At 43.8% G+C, this 10,509-nt stretch overlaps 1 protein-coding gene across 1 annotated transcript; it reads right to left on the reverse strand.

Moving 5' to 3' along the window:
- Positions 1–980: 980 nt before the first annotated feature.
- On the reverse strand, positions 981–3,509 carry LOC141640891 (uncharacterized). Its single transcript, XM_074449569.1, has one exon. The coding sequence runs from the start codon at positions 3,507–3,509 to the stop codon at positions 981–983; it is 2,529 nt and encodes an 842-aa protein (XP_074305670.1).
- Positions 3,510–10,509: the final 7,000 nt, after the last annotated feature.

Genomic DNA, 10,509 nt, shown 5'->3' on the forward strand with positions numbered 1-10,509 from the left:
GAGACGATTGTTCTTGGGATCCCGTGGAGTCGTAAGACTTCCCGAAAATACAAGTCCGCCACATTGCTGGCGTCGTCGGTCTTGTGACATGCGATAAAATGGGCCATCTTTGAGAATCGGTCGACTACTACCATGATCGCATCCTTGCCTCTTTGGGTCCGCGGTAACGCTACAATGAAATCCATGGATATGTCCTCCCAAGGTCGGCACGGGGTAGGCAAAGGTACATACTCCCCAGGTTGGAATTTGCTTTTGGCCATGTGGCATGTGATGCATTTTCGTACTATCGCTTGTACGTCTCCTTGTAATTGTGGCCAATAGAAATGCTCTTTGAGGATATCCACAGTTTTGTTTACTCCAAAATGTCCCCCAAGTCCACCTCCGTGGGCTTCTCGAATTAGGAGTTCTCGGATCGGGAGTTTTGGGACACAAAGTCTGTTACCTTTGAAAAGGAAACCATCTTGAGTAATGAATTCATCATGAGCCCCGTTCTTGCAAATTTTGAAGATTTCCCCAAAGTCGGGATCGTTCTCGTAGGATTCCTTCAGTGTCTCGAAGCCCGATGAATCGGACATCGAGTACCGTCAATAATGAGTATCGGCGTGAGAGAGCATCGGCCACCACGTTACTTTTGCCAGTTTTGTATTTGGAGGAGAAATGGAAGGATTGTAAAAATTCCACCCACTTGGCATGCCTTGAGTTCAACTTTTGCTGCCCATTGATATGTTTCAACGATTCGTGGTCCGAGTGCAGGATGAAATGACTTGGTCGGAGATAGTGACTCCAATGTTGTAGGGCCCTTACGATCGCATAGAATTCCTTGTCGTAAGTCGAGTAATTGAGCCTGGCCCCGTTCGGTTTTTCGAGAAGTAAGCGATGGGTCGCTTTCCTTGCACTAGCACGGCTCCAATTCCAACACCGCTTGCATCACATTCGACTTGAACGGGCGGGTGAAATCCGGGAGTGCCAACAATGGTGCCTCACAAAGTTTTTGGATAATCGTCTCGAATGCCTGTTGAGCACTGAGTCCATACGAAAGTTCCTTTCTTTGTACATTCAGTGATAGGGCTAGCGATGGTGCTGAAATCCCGAATGAACCTCCGATAGAATGAAGCAAGTCCGTGAAAGGATCGGACTTCTGTGACATTTTTCGGAACAGGCCACGATTTGATTGCCTCAATCTTGGATTGATCGACGGAGACCCCTTCCTTAGAAACCCGGTATCCAAGAAAGATAACGCTCTCGACTAAGAACGAGCACTTCTCCTTCTTACCATAGAGTTGTTGCTCCCGAAGTGTGTTGAACACCTTACGAAGATGTTGGAAGTGATCATCCTTGCTCCGACTGTAGATCAAGATGTCGTCCAAGTAAACGACTACAAATCTGCCTAGGAAAGGCTTGAGTATTTCGTTAATGAGTCGCATAAAGGTGCTTGGAGCGTTTGTCAAGCCGAATGGCATAACCGTCCACTCGTATAAGCCATGCTTAGTTTTAAACGCCGTTTTCCACTCGTCCCCTTCTCTCATGCGAATTTGGTGATAACCACTCCTCAAATCAACTTTAGAGAAGATCTCGGCTCCATGTAACTCGTCGAGCATATCATCAAGCCTCGGAATTGGAAACCGATACTTGATAGTGATGTTGTTCACGGCTCGGCTATCGATGCACATTCGCCACGTCCCATCCTTCTTTGGAACAAGTAGTGTAGGGACGGCACATGGACTCATGCTTTCGCGTACATAGCCTCGTTCCATTAGCTCTTCGATTTGCCGCTGTAACTCCTTGGTCTCCATCGGATTGCACCGATAGGCAGCTTTGTTTGGCAAAGGAGCTCCGGGCAGGAGGTCGATTTGGTGTTCGATCCCACGAATAGGTGGTAACCCAGCGGGTAATTCTTCGGGGAAAACATCCTTGAATTCTTCCAAGAGCGAGGTTAATCGTCCATCCTTACTTTCGTTGCTAGGAGTCTCATTGCCCACCATTAGGTAAACCTGGTTGCCATTGATAATGGCCTCGTCCACCTCTTTCTCACTAGCAAGCATGGTCATGCTAGTGGTCGTCCCACGCTTGGCACTCATAGAACGTACTTTACCTGGCGCCATTGGTTTTAAGACAATTCTTTTTCCCTTACTTACCAACTCGTACTCGTTGCTTCGACCGCGATGCACCACATCCCGGTCATACTGCCAAGGTCGTCCTAATAGGACATGATATGCATCCATTGGTACAACATCGCATAGGATGTCGTCGTTGTAAGATCCCATGGTCAGTGCCACCCTCACTTGCTTAGTGATTTTCTCCTTATTCTCGTCATCCAACCAGTGCAGGGCGTATGGTTTTGGGCGAGGGATCGTGGGTAGTTTTAATTTCTCCACCATTTCTGTTGAGGCCACGTTGGTGCAAATGCCTCCGTCAATGATTAGGCTACACCATTTGTCCTTCACTTGGCATTTGGTGTGGAATATTTGACTTTGTTGCTCCGTTTCAATGGGCGACGTTTGAGCTTGCAGGGTTCGGAGAACCAAATTGCAATCATAACTAGGAGCGACGTAATCTTCGGCGTTCCCGGCGGGTGCCTCTTCCTCATCTCCTTCTAAATTAAAAATACCCTCAGTTCTTTCCTCCTCTTCGAACAGCTCATCACGACATTCCACGGCCTCTCTTAGTGTGATGGTTCGTTGATTCGGGCACGCATTTTTGAAATGTCCAAACCCTTGACATTTAAAACACCTAATCTGCGTGTAGCTATTCTCCTTTGAGGCGGGCGGTTTGATAGCAGCACTGGAGGTAGGAGTCGCCTTGGGATCAGTAGTATTTCCCGTGGTGCTTGTCCTTGAGTTGTTCTCATTTTTCCAAGTCCGGCTATTCTCACCATAGGTGGTTGCTACCTTCGTCTTTCCTTGTGCCTCCACTTTGAGACACATACTACACAAGGTATCGAAATCTGAGTAATTCTGTAACTCGACAACATGGGCGATGTTGCGGTTTAGACCTCGTAGGAATCGCGCCATTCTTATGTCCTCATCCTCCACCAAGTCTCCCATCAAGGCTAGGTTTGTAAATTCGTTAATGTATTCCAGGACACTTAGCCTTCCTTGGGTAAGATCGGTGATCTTACGATAGGTTGTGAGCCTATGTGTGGCGGGTACATATCTTTTCCGTAATTTGAGTTTAAGCACGTGCCATGATGTTATCTTTGCCTTTCCGGCTCGAACTCTTCTGGTCTTAAGGCTTTCATACCATAATGAAGCCCCATTTCTTAATTTCAAAATGGCGTACTTGCAGCACTGTTCATCATCGAGTCCCTTAAAATTAAACATCCGATCTATTTGTCTTTCCCATTCAAGGTAAGACTCGGGATCCATGCCTCCTGTGAACTCGGGTAGTTCACTCATTTTGAACTCGTCAATGACTCGTTCACGTCTTGGCTGCCATTTGGGATCGTGTTCTTGTAAATTCTTTAGGGCCTTTTGAAGATCCTTGAGAAAGTTGGGATCGTCGAAGTTCATGTTTGGTGATTGGTGTTTTTGATTTTTTTTTTTCGAAAAGAAAGATGTGTGGGTTTTTTTTTTGAATACCAAGCGCGTTGGATATTCAACTATCAACTGATTGGGACCTCCTTAGGACCGTCTTGATTTTTTTGGGGTGATCAAGAGCCGAAGCTCTGATACCATTTGATGCGTATACGTAGCGGAAGACTTAATTGTTTTGTTTTTGGGTTTTTGTTGTGCAAAGGATAAAGGATATTTGTTTCGATTCCTTGAGAAGAGATCGAAAACAATGGGATATTTGGTATCACTAGACCTATAGTGATAACAATGGGGAATTACTCGAAACGCGTCAAGCAATTCAACTCAAACTGCGGAGCACGTCCTTAGTTTAAGGCAAGACTCGAAATCATCGACTCTTTGAAAAAGATTGAAACCAACAAGTTTCTCTCTCTAAAATGTTTTTACTTCAACTTGGATGATTACAAATGAGGGAGGCTAGGTCCTTATATAGGACAAAAGCCTTGGCCTCCAAGTAAAACATTAAATGCTAGTTTGTAAGTTCTAGGATGATTAGATGCATAGAACTTACAACTTAGACTCTTTTGTCAAATCTTATTCAAACTATGTTGAAAAATGCAAAAATATAAACTAGGATTCTTCTCCCTTGGTGCCGCCACATTCGGCCCTCTCCTCTTGTTCCCATTTGATTTTTCTTTTGTTCCCACACGGCATCAAGGGGTGTACGGGTCTCGAGCTTCAACCGCACATAATACCTCTCTTTTACGCAAACCCATCCAATTTTCATGCATAAGAAATGTATTATTTGGGCCTGGTTTTGATGGGTGCTCTATGTCGAGCACAACTTCTTCCATGGGGTCCATATCCGCGTCACCGCCTATGCTATAACTCGCCTACATCCTAGCACAAATAATCTAGCTACTCATGCTAAGGGTAAAAACAATAATAACGATGATGAAACTAGCTACTGAATTCATGCTTGAAAAGATAAAGTAAACAATTAACATAAACAATGAATTGGTTGCGGGAATCTAGCTAGCAATTCTATACTAATGAAAATAAAGAAGAACTAAAATTAGGGCAGTAGAATACCGAGATTGCAGAGGAAAGATTAGGAATAAGAACTGAAAATCCAATGCTCAACAATAATCCAAACCCTAAATTATGATCTTCCAAAATTCAATGTGAAACTTAATAAAACTAGATGTAAAATTACTGAATAAAAACTGAATGCTAAACTCATGTTTCTAGGTTACGTTATATAGCAATTAACGTAACCTCTTATTATCAAAACCTAAAACATCATGGGCTTATGCTTCCTCAGTCTTTTAATTCTCGTCTGGAATAGCAGTTGGGTCGATCGACTGATAGGACTGGTCGATCGACTGGTCTTCAGTAAACAGTAGCTTCTGGAACCCGATGGTTGGTCGATCGACTGATGGCATTGGTCGATCGACTGCTCTAGCTGCTATTGACTTCTATAAACTCGTGGACTTGTCTTTTGGGCCTTGAATTGCGCACCAAGCTCGTTCCTCGGGTGAATACTTCACGTCATATGCAATGCAGGATACTCGGGGACGGATTTGGGTCGATTTCCGCTGGATTCTTCACATTTCTGCAATAATGTACAAAAATACGGAAGTAGACGGAAATAGGGAGAAATGTAGCATAAACTACATGAATGAGCTTTGAAATGCGTGTAAAATGGGATGTAAAACATCATATAAAAGACACGCATCAAACTTCCCCAAACCAAACCCTTGCTTGTCCTCAAGCAAGAACTAGACTCGATCTAATGACCTAATGGAACGAGTTCAATCTCAGAGCGAATTGCAACATGTAAAGCCTAAACCAATTTAATGCACAACCAACAATCAATTAGCAAATGAATCATGCAAACGAGTTATGGAGCCGTTAAAAAAACTGAACCGTCAACTGTAGAGACTCATCAAATTGGACTCTCACGGGTCGCTCAAATCACTCAATAAGTACAGGTGAAAATATGTAAGATAAAAAGAAGTAAATGTAATGACGCTCACCTAACTGCGACCTATAAGAACATGCCTGCAATATAGCATGAAAGCAATCTCTACAACCGTACATACGCATTCCAACCAACAAGAGACCATGACACATGCCGAGGTATAAAGATGGATATGTGAGGTATGGGTAAGAAGAGGCAAAACATTTATGGTAAAGTGGACGTACAGGTGATCAAGCTAGTACCAAAACGGAACCAAATGGCAACATCCAACTTCTTGCTCAAAATCAAACAAAACGGTGCTATAGCAAGCACAAATCTCACAATTTCCAGAGATATAAGTAATCAACTAACTCCCCATAAAATATGAATAACACATGGGAGCAAAAATCGCCAAAAGATAAAGATTGAATTATGCGAATTTGATTTTTTTTTCTCTTTTTCGAACCTCGGTCGATCGACTAGAAATGGCAGTCGATCGACTGCTTAAATAGTACAGAACTCTTTTTTTTTTCTTTTCTTTTTCTTTCTTTCTTTCTTTTCATCTTCCCAATATTATCTCAAACACGAGCATATGCCACCAAAAATGAGTAACAACCCCAAGAACACAGACTACTAGCTTGACAAAGGACAGGCTAAATGTAGGATGTAGTAATTAGGACAAAAAGGATATTTTTGGCAGTGTGGAGTTCATGGGCAAAACGAATAAGGGGAAACCTCTAGCACATGTGTCAACAAACCACAGACCGAATGCATACAGGTATTAAGAAGATCAAGTTCATATTTATGCACATTTATGTGACATGCCTCATAAGGAGTACTACTCACATTTCTAAATAAACTGGTCATAGATGTCACCAGTTATAGGCTCTAAATCTCAGAAATATGATGTAGTTTGCCAATTTTCTAAGTCAAGTCTCAAGTTCAGCAAATAATTAACGAAAACTCGTAGATATGCAATTACGATTCTACTAATAACATGTTAATCTAGCAAGGCTCAGGCAAAAACAGGTGCAAATGTTATATCGTCCTTGAAATACTACCGTTCCGACTCGACCTATATGCTAAAATAAACGTGCATTTTATGGAAATTTTTGAAAATTTTCAATTTTTTGATGTTTTCTGTATATATGAGAGAAATGAAATAAACAATGCAAAACAAAATGTAAACGTGAATGCAAGCGAATGATATGCGACGCAAAACCCTTCCCCAAACCAAATCGCACAATGTCCCCATTGTGCAAAATCATGTAATGAAAGGAAAGAAACGGGAATTTGCGGGAAAATAAATAAAAATGACATGAAATGAAAATCGGTAACTTACAAGACTTTAAGCGCAGCAAAAGAAACCTCCCCAAACCAGCGTGAGCTAGGAGGTTTCAGTAGCCAGCAGTGCTACTAAAAGGTACCTGAAAAGACAAACAAAATCCACGCATAAAATCGAGAAAACAATTTTAAAGCGGTAAAAGTGCGCACGAATGAGAAAATTAGAAGAAATAAATAAATGGACGGAAAATAAAGTGGAGTGGAAAACTCCCTTAAGTCCGCATATCGACCAAACACAGCAGGGGAGAGGTCGTGAATAGGTACAGCAGTGTCCTCGGTCGATCGACTAAGGATAGCAGTCGATCGACCAATGTGTCAGGAACAGTAGCTCCTGGAAAGTGCATCTCAGTCGATCGACCAATGTGGCGATCGATCGACAAAAATCTTCTTTGTACTCCTTATTTCTTCGTATTTGCTCAATAACTTGAGCTAATGAGGTCTAAAAACCTGCAAGTGCACAATAATACGCGCCCAAAATTGCGCAAAACCCAAAACGAAGTCTCTAACGTACAAAATCCTAAGCAAGCAAAATAAAATGCGAAGTTTTCGCGCACACAAAAGCAATAAAAAGTGTCTTAACAAAACAAGTAAAATGAAGTTTATAAAGAGCTCGATCAACTAATAGTTGATCAAGAACGACCACGGTATGGCCCACTTCGTCGGCTTCTGGCTACTAGAGGTAGCCTCAATGGTGCCTATCTGAGCAGCTGCACCCTTCTTAGCTTCCATGTCCGTATGGCTCAACGGATCAACACTCTCATCATCTCCCCAGTCAAGGATCTCTTCGGGCTTGTCAGAATCCAAATCAGACTTTCTGGGTTTGACCGGCTCGTCATCAACTACCTCATCGATTCCATAGCTCAGGCAACCAAGACCTCCTCTTTGAATGATAGGCTTCTTCGCAGCTAGAGTGACCTGTAGCTCTTCCTTCCCCAAACCAGCCCCTGCATTATCAGAAATAGACAAATCTTCCTCCAATTTGCTCCCAGTCTGGGGCGGAGGGGTTAACACAGAAGTAGTAATAGAGACAGGCAATTCAGGAAGCATAAAGTACGATTTCTTTTCAGAAACCGTATTACAAGTCACAGGCCACATGGGGTCCTTTTTCTTAGCGGGTTGGGCAAAGACAATAGAATGCTTTCCCACTTTGAAAGTCAAGGTTCCTAGACCGACATCTATGACTGCACCAGCAGTGTGCAGAAATGGCCTACCCAAAATAATGGGTATATGAGCATCCTCAGGCATGTCAAGTACAACAAAGTCAACGGGGAAAAAGAACTTCCCTATTTGGACAGGGATGTCCTCTAAGACTGCTATTGGCTGGACCGCAGATCGGTCAGCCATCTGAACTGTCATGTCTGTCACTGTGAACCTAGTCAATTTAAGCTTCCTAGCTAGACTCAAAGGCATGACGCTTATACTAGCTCCTAGGTCACATAATGCCTTCTCAATAGAGAAGGTACCTATATTGCAAGGAACAGAAAAGCTACCCGGGTCCTCTAGCCTATGGGGTGCGGTGTGAGACAAGTAAGAGCATGACTCTTTAGTTAAAGCAACAGTTTGAACATGTTCAAGCGACTTTTTCTTTGACAGGAGTTGTTTCATGAATTTAGTGTAGGCAGGCACCTGATTGACCAACTCAAGGAAAGGTACTTGCACATTCAAGCTATGAATAACTTTTTCAAACTTACTAAAAGATACCTGTTCCTTTGTTGGCACTAGTCTCTCCGGACATGGGGCTGTAAGAAGTACCTTAGCCCTCTCCTCTAAGTTGCGCATGCCGGCATCCGTGGACTTAGGCTGGAAGTCCACTGCTTTCTCCTTGTTAAAGCTCGAATCCTCCTCAGACCGTCTCAAATGTGAGCCATTAACCGTCATCGGATCGAACTTGGAATTGGGACGGACCCATCAAAGCACTCGGTCCGCCCTAACACTTTCGGAGTCATCGTGCTCTCGAAACAAATAGTCCCTCAAGTTATCGGGTATCGGAGGACGAACAATCTCGCTATCAGCAGTAATCTTGGTCGATCGACCACTCTCCTCAGTCGATCGACCGGGGTGCACAGTTCCAGAAGCTCCTGTAACCCGTGTATCAGTCGATCGACTGGGTGTATCAGTCGATCGACTGATATACCTGGTAGACGCCTTTTTCTTTGAATTATTCGTTTCAGCTTTCTTTTGACTCGGATCTGCCTCATTCTTTTCAACAGCATCCTCGACCATGGCAGGCCCCTCCAGGGTGGACCCACTCCTTAATGTGATGGCGGTTCAGGTCTCCTTTTGGTCGGTTTGAGTCGGCAAGTGTCCCGGAGCTCGAGAGGTACTCTTACTAGCCAATTGAGCAATTTGGCTCTCTAGTAGCTTCATCCCGGCCTCTCGTGCTTGGGACTCCTTCAAAGAACAAGTTTTTGAACTCAAAGAAAATCGAACTGTGAGATTGTTGTTGCTGCTGCGGCACATAAGGAGGTTTCCGATATTGTTGTTGCTTTTGATGAGGGGGCACATAGGGTTGCTGCTGCGGAGGTGGAGTGGGATTTTGGACATTCTGGCTACTCCACCTCAGGTTGGGATGAACATTGGGCTCATAGTAGGTGTTTGTCTGCCTATAATGTTGGAAGGCAGCACAAGACTCAAAGGGACTAGGACAATTCTTCGAAACGTGTCCCTCAGCTCCACACCTTTCACAGACGAAAGGACCGTCTGACAAAGCATTTACTTGGTACATCCCACCTTTAGAAACTCCCCCCAATTCATATTTGTCAAATCTCGCAGTGAGAGCTTCAAGTGCAGCAACAGAGGAAGATTCAGCAGCTCTCCTCTGGTTCCCTCTGGAATTCCCATACTCAACCTTGTGGGTAGCTAGATCGTCAATGATCTTCCACCCCTTGGTTGCTCCCAAATTTTCAGCAAATCGGCCAATGGCTGTAGCATCCAAAATAGCCCTCTGATCGTCATACAGCCTATTATAGAAATGATTGCCCAAGCTCCATTTTTCGAAACCATGGTGCGGTATGGTTCGCACCAGCTTCTTAAACCGAACCCATGCCTTGTGGAAGTTCTCATCCGGCCCTTGTTTGAAACTTGTGATTTGGGCTCTAATAGCAATCGTCTTAGAAGCAGAAAAGTACTTCTTGTAGAATGCCAATGCCAAGGAATTCCAGTCAGTAATCCCATGAACGGCTCGGTCCAGGATCTCTATACCACTCCCTTGCAAAGATCACGAAGGAGAAGATAAACATGGTCTCCTTGATCGGTCTTGGGTCACACCGGCTGATGGGGGTATGGAACAGCAGTAGTCAATAAAGGTCTCCATATGCTTAGCTGCATCTTCATTTGCAGCTCCCCCGAACTGGTTTCTCTCAACCATATTGATGTATGAAGGCATTGGTTCGAACTTCCTGGCATCTCCTAGTAATTCGAACCCCTTATATAAATTTTCAGCTGTCGGCTCAGAATGACTAGCTATACTTGCTTCCTCGGCCATGACTAGAATTTCTGGAGAAGTGACTGTCTCGGCTGAAGAAGTGGAAACGGGTGAAGAATGTGGGTCTTCTTCGAACAGGTCGTTCTCGTAATAGCTTGACAGAGTACTCAGCTCTTCCTCTGTCGGTATTACCCTTTGTGTTCGTCTCAACTCGCGCAAATATTTCTTTATCTCAGGATCAAATGGTACTAGTTCACCACCCTGTGACC

This window comes from Silene latifolia, chromosome 2, assembly GCF_048544455.1.
Source record: "Silene latifolia isolate original U9 population chromosome 2, ASM4854445v1, whole genome shotgun sequence".
NCBI lineage: Eukaryota > Viridiplantae > Streptophyta > Magnoliopsida > Caryophyllales > Caryophyllaceae > Silene > Silene latifolia.

Bases quoted from the DNA above. Each gene is read 5' to 3' on its own strand.
- LOC141640891 (XM_074449569.1), bottom strand. From the start codon at position 3,509: ATGAACTTCGACGATCCCAACTTTCTCAAGGATCTTCAAAAGGCCCTA.